The sequence below is a fragment of the Xyrauchen texanus genome, chromosome 4 (genome assembly GCF_025860055.1).
Source record: "Xyrauchen texanus isolate HMW12.3.18 chromosome 4, RBS_HiC_50CHRs, whole genome shotgun sequence".
Classification (NCBI taxonomy): Eukaryota; Metazoa; Chordata; class Actinopteri; order Cypriniformes; family Catostomidae; genus Xyrauchen; species Xyrauchen texanus.
This window is the reverse complement of record NC_068279.1, coordinates 49,770,390-49,792,849: the sequence shown is the minus strand read 5'-3', so window position 1 is coordinate 49,792,849 and position 22,460 is coordinate 49,770,390. Positions and strand designations below refer to the sequence as shown.

The window sequence follows — 22,460 nt, the reverse complement described above, 5'->3', positions numbered from 1 at the left end:
TAACTTAACTTACATTTACAAATAATAATGATATAAATATTATTATGCAGTCATAATGCACTGATGTTTTGTTTAAATATAAATCATTTGGTCTACTTAATATGACGTGGGGTCACTGAATTCTCAGTAAGATGGAAAATGAGAATTTCACTCTACCCCTCCAATTTAGGGTGGCCACTAGGGGGGCTATGCCTAATTGACACGCCCAAAGAACCGCCCCTGCTTCTTGACTTACATGCACAGGATATCATATGACAGGTTTTAGCAGCTTTACATGGTCATGACATGAGGTGAAATATTGGATAATAACTTTAAGGCTTCTGTAAATCTGTTTGTCACTTTTTTGTACAACCAAAGTGATGAGTCAATGTTTAGGTTTAGGTTGTCTGTGGTGATTGACAGCATGCCACAGATGCTGTCGATAGATCTTGGGCTGTATTTAACCTGGAATAAATATGAAATTACATTTGAAAAACAGGAGTGTTCTTGTTTGAAAACATCCTACTGGACCATGTTATTTGACTCTGAATGCACTGGCCTTTAATATAACAGCAGAGGATACTGTGTGAATGTACAGCCACAGGTTATGATGAAATACACAGTAATGCTCCACTCCAGCTCGCTTTCTTTCCTTTTTCACTGCAAACATTCCCATTTATCGTGTTCGGTGTTCTTTCAGTCTTTCTCTCATAGTTTCTTTCCTTCCCTTTTTCATGTACTTCACTTCATGTCTTTCTATTTCTCTTACTTTTTTTTGGCATATTTGTTATCTTTCCATTTTATCGCTTTCTGTTTTTTTCTCTCTAACTTTCTTGAACTATATTTTTCCATTTTTCTAAAAACTATTTTCTCATCTTTATTTGTTTTATCATTTTTTTTTTATTGTTTTCTTAGATTCTCATTCTTTTTTCTCTTTTTTCTAATTCATTCTTTTTGTCATTCTTTTCCTTTTTCTTTTTTACTGTTTTTCTTTCTTACTCTCATCCTTTCTATCTTTCTCTTACTCTTTCTTTCTTATTCTATTACTCTCATTCTCTTTCTTTGTTTCTTTCTCTTACACTCTTTCTTTCTCTCACTCTCTTTTTCTCTGTTCCTTTTCTCTCTTATTTTCTCATTCTTTCTTTTTCTTTGATTCTTTCTCTTTCTTTCTTTCTTTCTTTCACTCTTTCTTTATTTTTCTCTCTTATTTTCTCATTCTTTTTTTGTTTCTTTCTCTTACACTCTCTCTTGCTCTTTCCTTCTCTCACTCTCTTTATTTTTCTGTTTCTTTATTTTTTTCTCTTATTTTCTCAGTCTTTCTTGTTCTTTATTTCTTTCTCTCACTCACTCTTTCTTTCTCTCACTCTCTTTCTTTATTTTTCTGTTTCTTTATTTTTCTCTCTTATTTTCTCATTCTTTTTCTTTGTTTCTTTCTCTTACTCTTTCTTTCTTTCTTTTACTATCTTATTTTCTCATTCTTTATCTTTGTTTCTTTCTCTTACTCTTTCTTTCTCTCATTCTTACTCTTTCTTTCTCTCACAATCTTTCTTTATATTTCTCTGTTTCTTTCTTTTTTCTCTCTTATTTTCTCATTCTTTCATTTTCTTTCTTTCTCTTACTCTTTCTTTCTCAACCTCTACCCACATCACATAATTCAGAAAAGCTTTTATAAAGCTCATATCAGCTTTAGATTAGTCTGTTACTCTCTTACTCACCTCTACATTCCAGTTCTTCATGGCTGGCCTCAAAGCCAGGCAGGCAAGTGCAGGTGGTGGTGGGCTGGTCCACCCACTGTCCATCTTCTCCACAGAACATCTTAGGTGGTCTGGGATTGGGCCCAGGCTGTGCTGCATTCGCCGCACACTGACCCACTGCCTCCTGCACCAGCGAGCGTGGAACTGTCTCCGGGAAGACTGAGAGCGAGCGCGTGAGAGCAGGACACTTCTTAAAGAAGACACGTACGGATAGAAGGGCCATGCATGCTCCTTGGGCCTGGAACGCCAAGTAAAATCCACGTTTGGTCAGGGGGCCCAAGCGCAGCGTTTTCATATTAAACTTCTTTTCTCCACCTTTACGTAACAGGAAGTCCGCAGCCACCGTGTCAACCTAATGCAAATGGAGACACAGCTTAGGTTAAAAGCTGATGAGATGTCTCGTAGGAGGGAAAAAAATCCCAAATGAAGTCTCTTTATATCTTCATTGTCTCTCATGCATCCTCCTCAGATATTTCTCATAATAAAAAAGACCCTATTAATCTCACAAGGTCTCATATTGCACTTGAAATAGTCTCATTTGTGCCTCATGCGTGTCATTTTTATCTTAAGGAATTTTAACATCTGAGTGAACTGAGACTCCAATACTTCTCTGGAGAGAAGAAAAAGTAACTGCAGAACAAACAAAAAAATCCCTTCAGCTCTGAAAGAGACTAGATGAATTTCTCTGTGCAATTTCACATCCGCATTTGAGTATATATTCAAATCTTGGTATATTTAAAACTATTGTAATTACCTATATTAAGTAATATTATTATATTAGGCTACATTAAAAACCTTAGTATAGGGGTTCTCCATCCATGCTGGGTGTATAGCCGTTGCATCATCCGTATCACTCTGGTAGTAGTACAGGTTAAAGGTCTCTTTGCAAGATCTATGGTGCGTGTTGCGTGACGAACACTCGATCATTGTGAAGCACAACTCCACGTAAACCTGCGACGCCCCTCGCCGCTCAATGAGCTTACTGCGCAACCAATGACTGGACGACCCGTCAGACTGGCAGATCTGATAGGTCCTCACGCTGTTGTTCTCCTCATCTAGACCACTTATCTCTTCCCACTGTGGGTGGAGGAGGGACAGAAGGGAAGAGACAGGTACTGATTGGTCAATTGAGAATGTTTTCATAATGGAGTGAAGTCAGCACTGAAAGTTTTCCCTGCATAAGGGGTTCTCAACTGGTAGGTCACGACACAAATATGGGTTACAAAAACAAAAGTTGACTTTGATGTTAAAGCCTGTATGTCCAATCAAACGATTTGATTTGCTGCAAATTCATCTGTCGCTCAAGCAAATGGCAATATGAACAGGATGTGTGACAACACCTCGTGCAAGGTAAAAGAAAATTTGACCCAGGCTACATCAAATACAGGTTCTGTATAGTACCGTGTTGATGTCCAATGAACAATCACAGTCCTGAAGCAAAACCAGTTGAGAACAACTTCTCTACATATAGGGTCAAATTCTGGAGTTGTGTCAGTCTCACCTCAGGTTTAGATCGAGAGTATGTCGTCCACTTCAGATCTGATGTCTCTGTCTTAGTGTTCATCAGGACCTCTGTGAAACATATAGGAATATAAGAGATTTAGAAAAAAAGAAAACAAGGGGATCCCTTTAACAATTCAGCTGTTTCGCTGAGGTAGCAATGAGACCAAATAGAGTTTTCAAAACGCTCTGTTTGAGGGAAACGCCATTCTAGTGTGGAACAAGAGGTGCAAACTTTACGAAATCCATGCACTTCCAAACGAAAATGTATTAGTATGGACATGGCTTAGGGCTTTTGTCTTGGGCCAGTTAGCAATCACTTAGAACACTCTAGCAACATACTATCAACCACCCAGAACACTATGGCAACCACCCAACAATACCCTAGCAACTACCCATAACACCCCAGTAACCTCAAAGAGGTTTGTTTTATTTGAGAATGCATTGATTAACCACATTTATGCCTCTCATTCACATTGGAACAGCATGTTCTTTCGAAATCTTTCGAATGTGGCCTAGGTTTTTTCCTTTGATCAAACAGAAGGCAAGACAAAGTCCCTCCAGGGTTTTGATGGGTTAGTTTTCAAACCATGGCCAACAGAAGCTTTAGCAAAAATAAAAACTATGGGCGTTCTTTTTCTAGCTCTCTACTGTGCCTTACGTAGCTCCAGTATTCCACAGAGAAACCCACAGACATGGGAACAAGGGCAAAGCCTAAATTTACTCACACACACAAATACAACAAAAATGTAAAACCTCTATATATAGTTTCAACCCATTGATGAATGATGGTAGATTAATTTCCAGTGAACAGTCTTTTTTCTCCACTCTACCTCCACATTTGATTGCATTTTGATTGTACTGGCTGCTGGTCATTACTTATTGATGGTTGGTGGTGATGGGTTTTAATCAGGCATTCATTCAGTCATCCCCTCCAGGCTTCCGTGCATGTATCTGGCCCTAGGGTCCTTCCTATGCGTTGTGTGCTGGTCATGTGACCACCTGAGGCCAACATGGTTCAAACACAACTCCAATCACAGAGATATTCTTTCATTTAAAAATACACACAGAATATGTCTCCCTCTGCTACTGTTATTTGTTAAAACTCCCTCCCTATCTGTGTCTCACCTTTATTACTCATGCTTTTTCCGGGAGTGTTGGAGTTTAGCATACTGAGGTGGAATCAGAATGTGTTCTGTCTGCATGTATCTGGGTCGGGACTTGTCTTGGGGACTGGAATCTTTCTGTGTCTTACCTCAGAAAAGCATCACTATCAAGAATATGAAGACATTATTTATGTGTGGCCTCAGGAATGTAATAGGCTGGGTTCAGTGTGAAATACTAGTGTACTTCTTACTGCTAACTAGTGTACATATATACTGCATACTGTGCAGTATACTTTATAATACCTACTATTTAAAAACATTTATGAAACTGTGTAGATTCAAAAGAACCGTCTTGTAAGAGTCATTCTTTCTGTAATTGGACTACACTGGTCGCATACTTTGTTTTTGCAGCATAGATTTAAAATTACTGGCCCATGAGTGTCATTTGTTCGGGAATTGGACTATATTGGTTGAGCTGCGTGTTTCACACTGTAGATTCAAAATAACCAATTCAAAAGACTCATTTGTTGGGGAATCAGACTGTAGTGGTTGCAATGTGTCTCATGCTATAGATTGAAAACAACCGAATCATCAGAGTCATCCTTTTGGGAATCAAACTACACTGGTTGCACTGTATGTTTTGCGCTGTAGATTCAAAAGAACCGGCTCATTAGAGTCATTCATTCGGGAATCAGACTATAGTGGTTGTGCTGTGTTTCGCACTGTAGATACAAAAGAACCGGCTCATTAGAGTCATTCATTCGGGAATCAGACTATAGTGGTTGTGCTGTGTTTCGCGCTGTAGATTCAAAAGAACCGGCTCATTAGATTCATTCATTCGGGAATCAGACTATAGCGGTTGTGCTGTGTTTCGCACTGTAGATTCAAAAGAACCGGCTCATTAGATTCATTCATTCAGGAATCAGACTATAGTGGTTGTGCTGTGTTGCGTACTGTAGATTCAAAAGAACCGGCTCATTAGATTCATTCATTCGGGAATCAGACTATAGTGGTTGTGCTGTGTTTCATTCTGTAGATTCAAAAGAACCGGCTCATTAGATTCATTCATTCGGGAATCAGACTATAGTGGTTGTGCAGCGTTTCGCGCTGTAGATACAAAAGAACCGGCTCATTAGATTAATTCATTCGGGAATCAGACTATAGTGGTTGTGCTGTGTTTCGTACTGTAGATTCAAAAGAACCGGCTCATTAGATTCATTCATTCGGAAATCAGACTATAGTGGTTGTGCTGTGTTTTGTACCGTAGATTCAAAAGAACCGGCTCATTAGATTCATTCATTCGGGAATCAGACTATAGTGGTTGTGCTGTGTTTCGTGCTGTAGATTCAAAAGAACCGGCTCATTAGATTCATTCATTCGGGAATCAGACTATAGTGGTTGTGCTGTGTTTCGCGCTGTAGATTCAAAAGAACCGCCGCATTAGATTAATTCATTCGGGCATCAGACTACACTGGTCTCGCTGAATGTTTTACGCTGTAGATTCAAAAGAAAGGCCCATAAGATTAATTAGTTCAAGAATCATTCAAAAATAATACAAATTATTTTATTACGATGTTCCGTCCACATTGGCAAAAAATGCACGTTCAAGAACAGTTAACGGAACCGAAAGTTATGAAAATCATTCAGTTTTGATATTGCTTTAAGAATGGAAAAGCTCTCGGTTCCCAACCTTAATGATTATTAAGTTAATACGCCACTCTGTATGTTCTGGTTCGGCACTTGTATTGGGGACTAGATGCTATCTGTTATCGCTTTTTCCCTCAGAAACACATCACTATTAGAAATTATACAAAAAAAAACATTATTTGTGTATGGCCTTAGGGAGAACATTGATATGTTCTCTCAATGACACCACCATGCACTCCTCCATAACGCCATCCATCTTTCAGACACCTCTTTCGCCTTCTTCCTCCATTGCATGCTTTCAAATTTCAAATTTGTTCTTGCCTTCCATTCATTTCCATTTCTCTTCTAGATAACTCCATATGTCCCATCACACTCTATATCTCCTTCACTTTTTATGTCGCCCGTCTCTCTCACCCTAACTCCCTTTGATGTCAAGGGCTGTGGGCGGCTGATAACCGCCATCCAGCTCTGTGAATCAAAGCGCGGGATGCCCGAGAGGAGGATGAAAGAGGGATGAGAGGAGAAGAGTGCCAGGTGAGGGAGAACACGGGCGGGAACTTTGGAGAGGAGGGCAAAAAAAGACTGTGAGGAATAAAAGAGGACGGACATCTGATGGGGATTTCCCAATGGGAGTTTTGCTCCGAGTTCAGAGGAAAAACTAATTACAGGCTCATCTGCATGATAACACGCACAAATACACAAACACACGGGTGAATCTCATGAAACCTTGCATGAACTTATCGAGGTCATAAGTATTTTTTGGACAATAAAAGGTCCTTTTTTTGCATATTTTCATGTAATGAAACATTAATTCTCATATTATAATTTTAATAATTTATCTGAATAATGCACTATTTACATGGTAATTTGCTTTGTAATTGTATTATATGTATGCATATATGTATTTAAATGTTACCATATTATTTAAGCATGGTCATTTGTTGTATTGCCTTTCATTTATGCCAATTACAATAAATAATAATTAAAATAATTAATTCATAATTAAAATTAGCGGTAAAAAATTGAATGAGAATCACTACTGACAATAGAACAACAACAAAAAAAACACTAGGTTACTAAGGACATTTGTTGTGTGTGTGTGTGTGTGTGTGTGTGTGTGTGTGTGTTGTAATAGATTATGGTGTGTTACTGTGTGTGTTTATGGTTTGCCTGTATGTAATTACAGTGGTCTATATCCTACTGTCTACTCTATCATTACCTATAATGGGACAGGAAAAAGTGTGTGTGTGTCGGTTAGAAAATAAATAGGTTAGATTCAAAAGTTGACACAGGGATTATCATTCACCTGGCACACACACACACACACACACACACACACACACACCTGCACATCTGTCAGTGTGTCTTTGGCCCGATGTCATCGGCACGGCTGCTGTTCTGATGGATTAGATACCTGGTTGGTGATTTCAGATTTATTTTCACGATGGAGTAAAAATGTATTTGATGGAGTAAAAATGTATTTGAGCTGTTGTTGGTTGTCATTACAATTATATTAATGATAACAACGTAACCAACCTCGGACCATCATTCATGCCGTCTACACACTCAGGTGAGGCACTGTCATTAAAAAAAGATTCTGTAAAGTATCGGCGCTATACAGCCGAGAGATATTAATATTATGAAATATTTCTCATCAAATTCTTCCAAGACCAAATTACTGGAGTTGTGTCCATATTAACTGTACAGCTCAGTAGTCATTTGTGTTTATTTTAGGAATTTTAGAAAAAATATTGTATACTTAGAATCAAGTTGATACTTCACATAACTGAGAGCTCCATTAAGTCTCTTGAGCTATGAAAAAGCAAAAGCTGAACAATAAAATGTTCCTTTGGGTCTGCGGCAACCGCTGGTTTGATCACGTGAGAGTTGGTGTGTGGGTTTGTGTGTGTAATCAGATATCTTCAGGCATTCTTTCAATGAATAATGGCACGCACGACTCTACGTGTGTCTGTGTGCAAGTGTATTGGCATGTTGAGACGTGTGAATATGCGTCTCGTTTGTTTCGGGTCTCTGCATGCAGTTATGAGTGTTCGTCTGCTCCATGTTTCTCCGAGTTAATGGCAGTTTTTCAGAATGATTCTGCCCTGTAGAACTTGCTATTGCTCAGAGATTGCTCATTCATAACGATTCAAAAGACTTAATGCAGTTTTTTTTGTTATCTTTTGTGAATCAACTTTGTCTCTGATGCTTCTCCTAAAACTCGAGTAAGTTGAGTAAGAGATGAGTACCAGTAAGTTGTTGAGACACAGTAAGAGTATAGAGCTATCAAATTAAATGTGGCAAGCATGGAGATATTTTTCGAAACTCGTGAGATTACTGGAGTCTTATGAAAATACAAAAACAGACAGAAGGCTTAAGCAAAAGTGTCCATTAGCTCATAGTGCTGTCTAGGAGAAACATCTGAGATATTAAAGAGATCTTCTTGACTGGAAAACATACTCTGATACATGACCTTGAGTCGGATATAATGCCTTGAGTGATTCCTGTGTGTGTGCACTCCAAACCTCTTTAATTACAGACACATCTGCACTTTCTCTCAAAGGTAAATGACTGAAGACCAAAACTGGGCTACAATTACTCTTTCACTTTAATTAAAGAAAAGAGACAGTGCCAATTACTGACAGAGAGAGAGAGAGAGAGAGAGAGAGAGAGAGAGAGAGAGAGAGAGCGATGGAGAGGTGAAACTGAAGGGGGAGGGATGGAAAATGGAAAGGGAGTCAAAGAAAGAGGCCAAGGAGAAAAAGGAGAATAGAAAGAAAAGAAGGATTAGGAGGAGATGGATAGAGGGATTGAGATGAAGAGTTAGTGTAGAGTGATGAGTATTTAACGCAACTACTGTTGCATGACAGTGTGTATGAGTATCTAATCTTTTATTACTAAAGCACACCTGGACCACAGACGTGCTTCCTCTAGGGATGTGCAAAACGTGGGAGTGGTGGTGGCGTAGTGGGCTAAAGCACATAACTGTTAATCAGAAGGTCGCTGGTTCGATCCCCACAGCCACCACCATTGTGTCCTTGAGCAAGGCACTTAACTCCAGGTTGCTCCGGGGGGATTGTCCCTGTAATAAGTGCACTGTAATTCGATTAAAAGCGTCTGCCAAATGCATACATGTAAATGAATCAGGTGATCAGCGGGAGAGCGAGATAAAAGATGGGCAAGGAGGTGGCCGACTGGCTGAACTGTCAATGTAAAGTTTAATGAAATAAATTAACTTAAAACAACATAAAACACAGACACACACAGCGCGACCGTGTGTGTATCTCTCTTCGGCCCACTTTTATATCGCTCTCCTGCTGATCATCTGATTCAGCGCCGGCCGTGCTCCCTCACGGCCCGGGCCATGCCCTCCTCATCACAGTAGGTTGTCTGAAAGATTGCTCAACCAACCTGTGTAATTAGGCTGGTCTGCCAAGTGGCAGGTCTGCCTGGCTCAAGTTTTTTTTTTGCACACTAACAAACAAAACCATACACACACAAGAATGGGCTAACTTGTAAAATGACCAAGACTAAAACCTTTAGAATTAAAGCCCAGTAAAATAATTTGAAAGATCTTACTAAACCACACACACACCTTTTACAAGACAAGAGGATAAGCCAGCCGGTCTTACTGACTGAAAAGGTTGAAACATCTGCTACTTGCACAGGCAAATGGCTAACTTCCCCAGCTATCATATGAAAACATGGCTTTGTCTAGAAACGAGACCACCAGAGTAATGTTTTGCATTTGTTACCATGGTTTTGTTGAACAGGGACATGTGAAAGGGAAAGTAGATCACTCTTAAGTCCACGGCAAACAAATGAAGAATGCCATCTCAACTTATTTGAGCTTAGATTCGTTTCCTAGTCACTATGAGCAAACTGCACTTAAGAGTGTTTACACGATTATTGCTGTTTAACTTTGAGAAAATGAAAAAGAGAGACAAAGTTAGAAACAAAAAGTCAGTAACTGTTTTTTAACTTGTATGTTTTGGGCCTAAAGATCAACTGGTTTTGCTTCAGTTCCCAAATTTTTCCATCGGACATCAAATGGTGACCCAACTCAGGACAAGAGATTGACCGATATTGTTTTTTGATGAAAAATATGCTACTGATTATTTTTGCGTTTAAGTGTCTGATAACCGATATGCGTAACCAAATTTTAATTCTTGTTTTATTTCCACTTTTAGGGACAACAGACAACTTAAGACAACTTAATCTTTTATCACTATGTCTGAAGGTGAACTGCTTTACAAAACTAATATTGCACACAGTCTACAAATAATTAATTTAACTAGTTTTAGTAGCAATTTACATGTGTTCAAAGCCCCTTACTTATTATTTAAAATGTAAAGTCCTGTGGGTCTTACTTAATCAGTAAACCTGATATTAGTTGAACTAGGGTTGGGAACAGAGAACCGGTTCTTGTTCAGGACTGGTTCCATTCTTTAAAAAATACCAGAATCGTACAATCTTCGTGACTTTTGGTTCCGTTAACGGTTCTCGAGTTTCCACCGATGCAGCTGGAACACAGTCTTGAAATAATCTGACAATCTTTCCAGCAGCAAGTTTCTGCAGCAACTCTGCCCTCTACTGACTCAACAGCATAAAAAAAAACAGTTCTACCTGTGTATTTAGTTCCCAATCTAACGAGTCTGGAGTCTTTGAATCTACAGCGCGAAACATATAGTGCTTCCAGATTACAAATAATCTTATACTGATATGCAAGTAATGAATGTCCAACTCAAAATTAAACAAGAACTGTTGAAGTCTCACAAGCCTGAAGTACAACATTAGAATAAAAAACACAGTCTAAACTGTCTCTGGAACGGTTACTGTTTATTTAATGATGACCCGTGTCTCTATTAAATCAAGCAGTGCAGTTACTGACTAGTCGTTCTTATTACAATGTATAATTAAAGATTTTGTTGTGATAAGTTGAATTTTATAAAACAATAATTAAATTAATGAAACATGCCATCACATTTTGTGTTGGTTTAGATTTCTTTATTTAAAATATAATAAGGATCTATTATTGGATTATATATATGTTTCTAAAAAGTCTGGAAACAAACCTTTTACAAGAACTGTACAATATTTCTGATTAGTTAAATCAGCTCTGTATAAGTAACTGGTAAAAGTGTAAATATCAGTTAAAGATATCAGTCAAACTGATTATCAATCCATCTCTACTCAGAACCAAACATAGCCTGTATTTTATGTAGTTTGCATTTTCTTTAACCTTCCCTAGTTTGGCTCATGATTTGCGAAGATGAGTTTTCCCCTTCCTTTATAAAGTTGATACACTTATTTATTTTGCTTTCCTAATTTTGTATGATTTTATGGTTTGTTGCAATTAATTCGCTGTATTCAGCATTTTTTTTGTACCTGCTATATGAAACCCTATTAAGACAAACCTGCAACCCAACAGTTGAGAAACACTATGCTAGACAACATATCGAAGTAAAGCTGAACCTTAGTCTTGAGAGAGCGAGAGGCAGAAATAGAGACTGCTCACCATGAGCAATAGTGTCTGAGCGTGCAGTTACCTGTCTAATACTGAATTACAATCCTTTGTATGTTTTTTGTAAGTGTGGGAACAAATTTCATGTTGGCCTGGCTTCCAGCTCAGAATACTCATATATGACATATATATTACACACAATCAGACTATTCTTCATGAAGCTCGGACTTTGCACCTTTACATGTGTGTGTGTGTTTATGGAAAAAACACAATTGCAATCCTCACTTAAAAGCAAATCTACAAATAAAACAGATATACTGTACATCACACACTCCAGTACTCGATCAGCAATTTTACCCCTGTTGATTTCTAGCCCAAAACAGCACAAATATCCATGAGATGTATGTTCGGATTTGCAAATAACCATATTCATACTACTTTTTGAAACGTTTATAAGTGAATACTATTTCACACATCATATGCAGTATATAGTATGCATACTATAATATAAGTATTCCATTCCAAACATACCCAAGGACAACCTTTGCGATCTTGTTGATCCTATTATCATCATTCCATCCCCATATGGCTTCTCACATGCTACATCATAATTGCACACAAAGACTGACCCTTAATCATATCCACTCCAACACTCACACACGAAGACACAAACACACACACACATCCAGTAAGTGTCAGTGGGATGGAGGAGAAGTGCTGGTTTCATTGGTTTGTGACTAGAGAAGCAGACTGTTCCTGTCTCTCTTTTACACACACACACACACACACACACACACACACACACACTGGCCTGGCATAACCCCAGCAGATCTCTGATACATAATACACTCTCGGCATGACTCTTCTCTTTCATTCCATTGTTTCTTGCACCTCCTTTCTTTCCTGATCCCTCTATTTCTCACCAGCTTTCACTGAAGAAATATTGAGTGTGAGCACACATAAGACGTGTGTTTATTAGGAACAAATCTATTTTTAGTAATTACTTAATTTGTACCAAATTTATAGATGCTGCATTTTGACTTTGCACAGACCATGGCTTTCTGTGATCAAATATTCTTGTATTTTGACTGCTGAATTGCATAACTGACTGTTGTCCCAGGCAACTCATTTCCAACCAAGCTGTGCTTGTTTGATGTTTCTTGTATATCACTCCACAGTCCACACTCTGCTTTCACGTAATAAAACAATTTAAACTCAATCAATATTTCATGTCCAATTATTTATTCATTTAGTTAGTAGCTGTGTAATAAACCCCATCAGGGTCTACTTTGCATCAGGGTCCTGATCATTCTGTTCAGGTAGACAGTATGGGAAGAGGAGAAAACAGCATTCAAATAGGATGCACATGCTGTGAAAAGCAGAAAAGACGAAGGCCATTGAATGTGCAGGGTCTGATGGGGGGGGGGGGAGGGGGGTAAATTGGAGAGTGCGAGTAACTTGGGAGGTGCACAGAATGAGGCTAATATTTTTTGGGATCTCATAATGCGTCCTAATAGGCGAACTAAAACAACGTTCACACAGGAGAGTGTGTATGCAGTCAGTTTACTGTACATTGTATATAATTATTGTGTAGTGTAAGTATGTGTACATCTGATATGTAAATTGTGTTGTGTAAGTATGTTGTTTATTGTAATTGGTATATGTCTCGTCACTGTCATGACTGCTATGTTGCTCGGACCTGCACACAAGAATTTCACCTACTGTTGCACTTGTGTACATGGTAGTGTGACAATAAACTGATTTGATTTGATTTGATTTGAAAAGTATAATGAAATAAGACAATATTAGCAGAAACATTTATCGATCTTGTGATATAACTTCATAGAATATTAGATCTTGAAAATTCCAAAGCGCATGTAGCAGTAAACTGTCAAGAGTTCTAGACCAATTTTCTCCAATCTTTCTCTCTATATTAAAAATATTGCAAACCAGCACAACAATGTATGAGTCAACAACAAATGTGATTTTCTCATAAACAGATTAATGAGAGATTAATACAGGGTGTAAAATAAGTAAACCAAAGAAATGCCAAGCTACCAGTAGTGAAAGCAGGGAACATGTTTTACACTACCCAAGCAGCACATGTTCCTGGATCAACATCCTTTGTAGATCCAAGAGCAACATTCCTGTCAATCAAATCATAGCCCTTACCCTATCCCTAAACAGACGCCAAACCAAATTCCAGACGGAGTCTGCAAACTTTTCTTTGCAATTTCTGTACTGATTGTGAGGGACAGCTGCAGAGTTCTGTGGAATGGATTTAAGAAGAGCTGAGAGTCTTATCAGTAGCTGAAAGCATAACCAAAAGAGCTTTCTGTGGAGTTCTATGCACACATATCCCATGTGGGCCTGTCCAAATTCACACCTCCGTCTAAACTTAAAACATATGTAAAATATGTATTTTAAGTTTATATGAAAGCCTTACCTTAACACAAACCCTGAAATTCCTAGTTAATAGGTATGTTGTTCCAGGACCAACAAGGATCTTGGAACATGTCATACTTGGGTAAATTCTGTTAAACCGACCTAGAAGCAAAATTGTACAGCTTGAGTTGCAGGAGTCACGATCACAATCACATCTTTAATTCCAGGTGAGGGTTCCTGAGATTCTGATCTGAGCTCTGAAGTGGCCCACAGCTCTATGGATGGATGGGACAAAAGCTGGACAACTGTAGAAAGAGTGAGGCAAACAGCTGCTTATACACCGATCAGCCACAACATTAAAACAACCTGGCTAATATTGTGTAGGTCCCACTAGTGCCGCCAAAACAGCACCAACAATTTCTTCTCACCACAATCTTACAGAGCGGTTATCTGCCTTACCGTAGACTTTGTCAGTCTGACCATTCTCTGTGGACCTCTCTCATCAACAATGCATTTCCATCTGCAGAACTGCCCCTCACTGGATGTTTTTCATTTTTGACACGTAAAGTAAATTCTAAAGACTGTAGTGTGAAAATCCCAAGAGATCAGTAGTTACAGAAATACTGAAACCAGCCCATCTGGCACCAACAATCATGCCATGGTCCAAATAACTGAGATCACATTTTTTCCCCATTCTGATGGTTGATGTGAACATTAACTGAAGCTCCTGACCCATATCTGCATGATTTTATGCACTGCAGCCACACAATTGGCTGCTTAGATAATCACATGTATTTCAACGGAGAATGGCTAGACTGGTTAGAACTGAAAAAGATTACGGTAACTCAGATAACCTCTCTGTACAATTTTGGTATGAAGAATATCATCTCAGAATGCTATTCTGAGATGTGGGTTGGTGCTGTTTTGGCGGCACAAGGGGGACCTACACAATATTAGGCAGGTGGTTTTAATGTTGTGGCTGATCGGTGTATATCTCTGCACTGTAACTGGTGGGTTACATGAACATGATCCTTCGAAACCTTAATTTGCAACTCCATCATGACTTGTGTCCCCACAAAAATGCCCCACTTACAGAAACAACTTTGTTGAGGGTCTCTCAGTCACCTGATCACTTCTCTTTCTTCTCTACTGATTGTGTCTGTCTTTGTAAGGTCAAAGGTCTTTTCTCATGCTAAATGGTGACTCTCAATGGCTTTTCGAGGCATGTAGGAGGATGGAGAGGGAATGACAGAGACAGAAAGAGAAAAGATAAAGCAAGAGACTCTTAGGCTGTCAGCCCGTCATCCATCAGGCCATATTGACACTGATGCACTGGCTGTAGAGACATGAAAGCGAAAGAGACAGTCCAATCCCAACAAGAGCTGCTTGAGCACTGTTATCAACCCATCAATCTGCACAGTGTTTGGATCAGCAACCGGGGCCATGCAGACCACACACTCCAATACAAACATACATAAAAAGAACCGAATATGGAAAGAAAGATTTACAGAGGTAAATGAGTGGTGCTTGACAGTGAAACATTTTCCACAATGATACTTGGTGCTGTACTTGGTTGCCAGGGCATTTGCAGCCTGTTCTCAGGAAAATTGCTCTATCAAGTTGTAAATCAACTAAATCTACCTCTCTACCCTAAACCTAACCGATAGTGTAATAAAAGCAAATGTTAGATTAAAAATGCAATTGCTGAAGCATGGTTGGTAAGTGGGACTCGAAGCACATGCGGGTTGAGGACACGCAACAGGAACGAGCAAACTGACAATGGAAACCCACGAGCCATACACTGTAAGTTGATCAGCTAATGTAAACGTTTGCAATGTTTGCAATGATTTTTGCCAATTATAAACCAGCTCATGTGGATTTTTTTTTAACACTGTCAGCTAGATGTATTGCTGGCTTCCATGGCTGCAGCATGCTGTGTTTGCCCGCTAATTTGTTTCAAATCTGGCAAATACTATTGGGAAATGGGCCGTGGGCGGGATCACACAAGCCAAAACACAAACAGAAATTCCGTCCCGGAATACACATTTCAAAGTAGAATATACTGGCTGTAGTATTGTTTTCGGAGAAGCCAGTATATCAACTTAGTATGTTTCCTAAATCTCTGATAACATTTTATGCCATTTTTATGCTTTATTACAGTAAATAAATTACATATTGCACTTTTAAGTATGAAAAATAGCAGTGATGCTTATCTTAGCAAGCACCACTAATGATTGCACTCACGTGAGATCCAGCGCATAGGAAGCTCTCTGGGTTTGATACAAACTGTGGTAACTCAGTTGAGAGTAAAGGTGCTGGACTGATGATTAGAGATGAGCCGCAGAGCAGCAGTTTAAATCTTCAAACAGCTAATCACAGGATTAACAACCAAAGAGAGAGAGAGGGAGAGGGCTGCTTTAAATGCAAATCCCTGTCTTATAAAAATCAGTTCCATTTAATAGGATTGCTGTGGAGCGATGCACATTTCTGCAGCGGGAGAGAAGTGTAGGAGTCTACACTGCCAAAAAGACAACTAAAGCACGTTAAGAAAGAGAACAAGTGCCTGAATCAATGTATGTGTAAGGGTTTCATGTGCTGTTTTTGAATCTACAGTGCCAGAGCAAAAATTATACATTGTTATTTTGCAGTCTGAATTTAATGTGAAGAGAAAGAAAGACCATGAATGAAAAGGCAACACATCTTTCTTTTGTGTTGTCAATATACAGGTAACCAGTGTAGTCTCATTAGTGAATTAATTACTCTTACTAGTCCTTTTTTAATGAATCGGTCAAAAATTTATGAATTAATATGTCTGTTTGGTTGTGTTTCTACATACACTTTATTTTCACAACACTCGAACATTCAGTGGCATATTTGTGAAGGCTACATAAAATGCCCATCACTGTATGTTTGTAACATCATACTCTTGCAATTTTGTAGAATGTAATACTTTATACTGCACACAGTATGGGACTTTCCTGTACGTATGGAACACCCAACTACATTTTCCAAAATGTGCGGTCACTGTAAAAATTATTTTGTATTTTAGTTATCATAACCTAAAATGTAGAGTAATATGTTTAATAAATGCCCTGGATTGATCTTGTTGACAAAACTCAATAATCCAAGTTTTTGTTAAATTTGGGGTAAATTATTGAACTTCAGCCACTCGCTGAACTAAACATTCATGTAGTGAGGCCCTTGTTTAACATACTATTTTTTGTAAATATTAGGCACTGACTACAGTATATACACAGCACAGTATGCCAGAATTCCATTTCCAGTCTGTAGCTACAAGAGTAAGTGAATGTGCATGTGTGTGTTTGAGAGAGAGTGAAAAGAAAAACATAAGTGAAAAAGTGACAGAAAGTGAAATTGCTAAGCTTTTTTTTTTTTTGTTCCAGGGTAACAGAAGCAGGAAGACAGGAGTTCCTGAGCTCTGACCTCACATGAAAGCCATTGTTACCGCTCTCTCTTTTAGCCGATATTTCCTCACAAAGGGAATTAGAGATCAGTGCAGTGATCCTCAGAGATTTGGCATTAGTTTAATCTCACGCAACGGTTTGAGTTACTACAGAATCAAATCCAATCTCCCCCCTGCTGCTTTTGTTTATGACTTCACACTATTAGACATTACAACTGCCAAAGCACATCATCTCCATCTCTCTACACGGCACACTGTACCAAGCGTATTATTGGAATTTTTTGGTACAGTTAGCCAACTATCTTAGCAATTTTATTAATTGTTGGTATGAAACATGTAAGCATTTGCACAGGGGCCAATACAAACACTTGTTAAGCACCAAATGTGATTCAAATTGATTGATAACACTTTGTGACAATCAGTATTCATAAAAAAGTATCCGAGAAAAAAATGGATGACCTACTATTTCTGGAGTGATTCTAAAAATATGGACTGAACACTTCACTATCTCATAATGACTAGGGTCTTTGGAGCTGAGACGATATCATGTTCAAAATGTTGGACAAAACAAAAATGGAGAAGAATGACGAAATACTCTCAACTTTACGTGCTTTGTATAGCAAGAAAGTTGTTCCTTGTGCTTCAACAGTGCATTGTTTAACAAAAGCAGAGGGTGGTGCATGATGTAAAGTTGTCGGCCGTGTTGGGGGTGGTAGGCACGAGTTTAGTTTCGCTGTCCCCTTCTGCACATTGTGGCCCCCTTCATCATTTTGCGTCCGACTTTGGCATATTGGGGCCTGGTTTTGTGGCAGGCCCACCGATTTCCAGTTATCCCGATGGCCAGTCCGCCTCTGGTACAAAAAATGCATACAAACTAAACTGCCCAGTCAAAATTACCACCAATAACAATTTGCTTTTGCCATGATTCTTAAATGGACACACACAGAATCTATTCACACACTAGCCTACTCAAATGCACACCTAATGAACGTAGGCCATGAAGTGTGTCCCTCATCAAAAGCAGTACATACTCTGTACGTGATTTCGGACGTAGCTAGAGAAACTATAGGTAAATTTAAGTTTAGCTTGGTAACTATTTTTCTTATTCTTTTACTGTCATTAGCCCATGTGGTGACACATTATTTGTGTTAAAGGAATAGTTCACCCAACATTTTTTACATTTTCTCATCATTTAACCACCCTTATGCCAGCCCAGATGTGTGTGACTTTTTTCTTCTGCAGAACACAAATGAAGATTTTTTGAAGAATTTCTCTACTCTTTTGGTCCATACAATGCAAGTGAATGGGTGCCAAAATTTTGAAGCTCCAAAAATCACAAAAGTTAGCATAAAAGTAATCCATACAACTCAATGTCTCCAGAAGTGATTTTGATAGGTGTGGGTAAGAAACAGATCAATATTTAATTCAATTTTTACTATAAATTCTTCTCCCTGCTCAGTCAGGCTGCACTTAATTTTTTTTGTGATTCACAATCTTCATCCATATGCCCCTACTGGGCAGGAACAAGAATTTCAAGCAAAATCTGTCTTAAATATTGATCCGTTTCTCACCCAAACCCATCATATCACTTCAGAAGATATGGATTTAACCACTGGAGTCGTGGATTACTGTTATGCTGCCTTTGTAATTTTTGGAGAGTCATATTTGGGCACCCATTCAACTACAGAGCTGAAATATTCTTCTAAAAATCATAATTTGTGTTCAGACGAAGAAAGAAAGTCATACACATCTGGGATGGCATGAGAGTGAGTAGCCTAAATGATGAGAGAATTTTCATTTTTGTGTGACTTATCTCTTTAAGCCACCAAGACAAAATACATATGGGTCTCTCCATGTTTTGTTTGTGAGAGGCGTCATTTCACCGCGAGATTGGCTAGAATGACACTGCGATTTTGTGGAGAAATTTACAAGATAGGCTTAATATATATATATATATATATATATATATATATATATATATATATATATATATATATATATATATATATATATATATCTATATATTTTCTTTTTTAAATCTGCTAAATGTCATAGAAATATTAGAGAAAATATTATATTAATGAATAATGAAGATACAGGGAAGTAAAAAATGTTATGGTCGGTAGGCTAAATGTTTACCAGCCATTGGAAAATGTAGTAAAAAGTTCGTCTGGATTTCGATGTAAACATTTGCAGGAATAACGGTCTCTTCAGCTGACCAAGACAGTTCTCGTTTCCAGAATTGAGAGCGTTTTCTGACACCCATCAACTAATTACCGTTACAGAATATCATCGATAACTCATTAATTAGACCCAGTGTTGCTGTCAGAGGAGCATCATCCGCGTGCGTCTGTCACACAGGTCGGTTAATTGATTTTGTCTAGTAGAGAGCAGGTGTTTGCACAGCACCATGTAACGCGGAACTAATCCCAACCGTCCGCCCGCCCGCAGTCGATAAATAAGCAGACCGTGGTAAACTGATAGATATTCAACAGGTATGCGATCAGCTTCCCAACATCTCAACTCGACCATTCCTGTGCTGTCTGAAACCCTCAACACCTAAGCAGCCATTCATACTTCTATTGATTAGAATAACTATTTATTGAACTTACTGGATGGATTGTCCCATGAGAATTACAGGATTCAATCGACCTAAAAAGTCCATATATCAACACCGGCCTCTTTGTAGTTTAACATTTGCGTGTTACTTGAGATGCACTTACTGTGCCTCTGTTTGATCCGCCCTGGGGAGTTTTAAAGACGTCAAAAGATTGTCCCAAGAACGAAATCACATGGTCAATACTCAATAGTGATTACAGGGGCATAGTAGGCCTAATTATATTGATTATTAAAGAGCACTTTGAACGGGAAAATTGCAGGAGCAACCATTATATATGCACTTGTGTTAGACATTTGTCTCTAGTTTTGTCCACACTTTCTGTAGTGTAAAAATTAGGCTATGTTTTAAAGGAATACTCCCATGCCCCTCCTTTTTACAATAGTACGTTCCTACACCTCTGTGTGAAAGAAACTAATTTGGAGTCGCTTTGTAAAAACTTGAAAAAAAAAAAAAAAAACTAAACCAATTCAGGCAATTAAACGGTCCTTGCACCAAGATGCCAAAAACAAAACTCATGGCAACATTAATTAACCTGCAGAAACGTTTTACAAAGGAACAGCCCTCAATCTCGCAGTGCCTCTGGTCACAAATAATGTGCCAGACCTTGTGTAATAAATGTAGTTTACACTTGACGTAACCCAGAGTACCAATGACCTGAGAAATACTACATGAGTCTCCTGAATGATTGCTCAGAGGGACATTGGGTCGCATTACATTGTAAAAACAAAGAGCATATTGGTCTTGATGGTCAATCAAAACATTGCATAGTGAATAAACATATTGATCCTGCTATATATAGCCTATCTATCCAGGTCATGGGTTAATATTGTTTTTCCAAACGGTGTGTCGCAAACAGGTAGTTTTGTTAATAAAATGACTGAGTTACCTTCCTCCGCCACCGATTTGAACAGGAACTTCAGCAGGATTATCCAGAGCGCGGCCACATTCCTGGAGAAGAGCTCCATTGCGGACTCCCAAGTGTTTTTACGGATGAATGTTTACAAAGGTGGACAAGCAATGTGGGGTTTAAAAACGTCAGCTGGGTCTTGACCCCATCCTGAATGGACAATCTCACGGTGGTAGTTGAGTCTCACAGGATAGATGAGTGCCACCGAGTCATGGGAGGCAACAACTTACAACTATTGGTCCAATGTACAGTTTTATATATATGTATAGTCTATTTAAATAGCCTATAATAAACGGGAACAGTGAAGTTTGTTATAAATAAATGCAGATCAATAGGTCAACATATGTAGCGATAAATAGTCTGATAAAAAGCAAAACACATAAAAAGTTTTGAAATCTGCAAGAAAAAAATACATTTAAATAAATTAAAAAAAAAATAACTTTCTACGCTCATCGAATGTCAAAAATTCTGTCCATATCTTTAGAGAACATAACCAAACATAATCTCCGAAACGACTCCACTACACACGCAAGCATGTGCCAGCTTTCCCTAAAACATACGGTTACAACATGCCGTGCGCGCGGCTGCGTGGACCCCCTTTGTGAGTGAGGTAGGTCAACTTGTCCTAATTTTCCATTCGGAAATTGGATGACTTTTAAAATCCACCTAATAAAACAGTCCTGCAGGCCACTTCACACAGACTCTCCGACAATAACAGTTTAAACAGGGGTTTAAATCATATCGGCGTCCTCTTCCACCGGTCGAATTCTGTTTTCCTTCAGTGAATCCACCGTGTCCGTTGTTTCTTTAAAAATACGATTATCCTGCAAAATTACAGCGATGCTTAAATCCGATCGTACGTAAATTCAACGTGTGAACGTTGTGCGTTTATCCAATGGACAATGCAAGCGAATTGCGGAGTAGTTCGATTAAAAAACAGCGAAAACTGCGGCGTGCGCTTTCGACAGAATACAATCTCGGTATATCCTAGAAGTTCATACGCAGCATTGAGTCTTCCAGGCGCTCGCTTTACATGTGAGCTGGACAATGCGACTTCAGACTGTGGAGAGGCAATCTCCTCCTCTCAGGGTACCTCCTCCACAAACACTCCCTCCATTATAGGCCTATTCAGGCTGCCCGTCAAAAAAGGCAGTCTGGGACCGAAAAAAAGTACTCCATTCACTTGATCATTTTCTCTGTTTTCTCTAAACAGTTAGACATGGGACGTTATGTCAGCTCTTAGGAAGTCGCGTAGACTATTTGTTCTGAAAGTTATGATATATAATTGTTTTCTCTGCCTACAAACTGAATGGTCAAACCTTTAAATGCACCTTAAATTTGAACAAAAAGTAACTCCTTCATCTAGATAAGCAATGGATGTGGTGGAGATAAAATGTGATCAAATGTTAAAACTCATTAACGCTTCCTGTGTCTTATCTGGCTCAAACTATCATGATACATACCATCACTGTACCATATGGTACCACCACCAGAGTACTTTTTTGTTTTAAGGGAATAGTGACTCTTAAAGGGATAGTTCAAAATGTATAATCCTCTCATCATTTATTCACCCTCATTACGTCTCAAACTCGTATGAGTTAATTTTGCTGACACAAACAAATATTTTTAGGATTGTGTATTAGGTGTTTTTGCTCATACAATGTAAGTTAATAT

At 38.6% G+C, this 22,460-nt stretch overlaps 1 protein-coding gene across 3 annotated transcripts in view; it reads right to left on the bottom strand.

Moving 5' to 3' along the window:
• LOC127639952 (ephrin type-B receptor 4a) overlaps positions 1-21,820 on the bottom strand; it is a 39,717-nt gene extending 17,897 nt beyond the window's left edge. For all 3 annotated transcript variants that reach the window (XM_052122307.1, XM_052122321.1, XM_052122314.1), the window contains exons 1-4: positions 20,766-21,820; positions 3,235-3,305; positions 2,529-2,810; positions 1,695-2,085 (exon numbers count right to left, since the gene is read on the bottom strand). In XM_052122307.1, the coding sequence (XP_051978267.1) occupies positions 1,695-2,085; positions 2,529-2,810; positions 3,235-3,305; positions 20,766-20,844 (823 nt within the window). In that variant the 5' untranslated portion in view covers positions 20,845-21,820. The remainder of the gene's footprint in view (positions 1-1,694; positions 2,086-2,528; positions 2,811-3,234; positions 3,306-20,765) is intronic.
• Between the last annotated feature and the right edge of the window lie 640 nt (positions 21,821-22,460).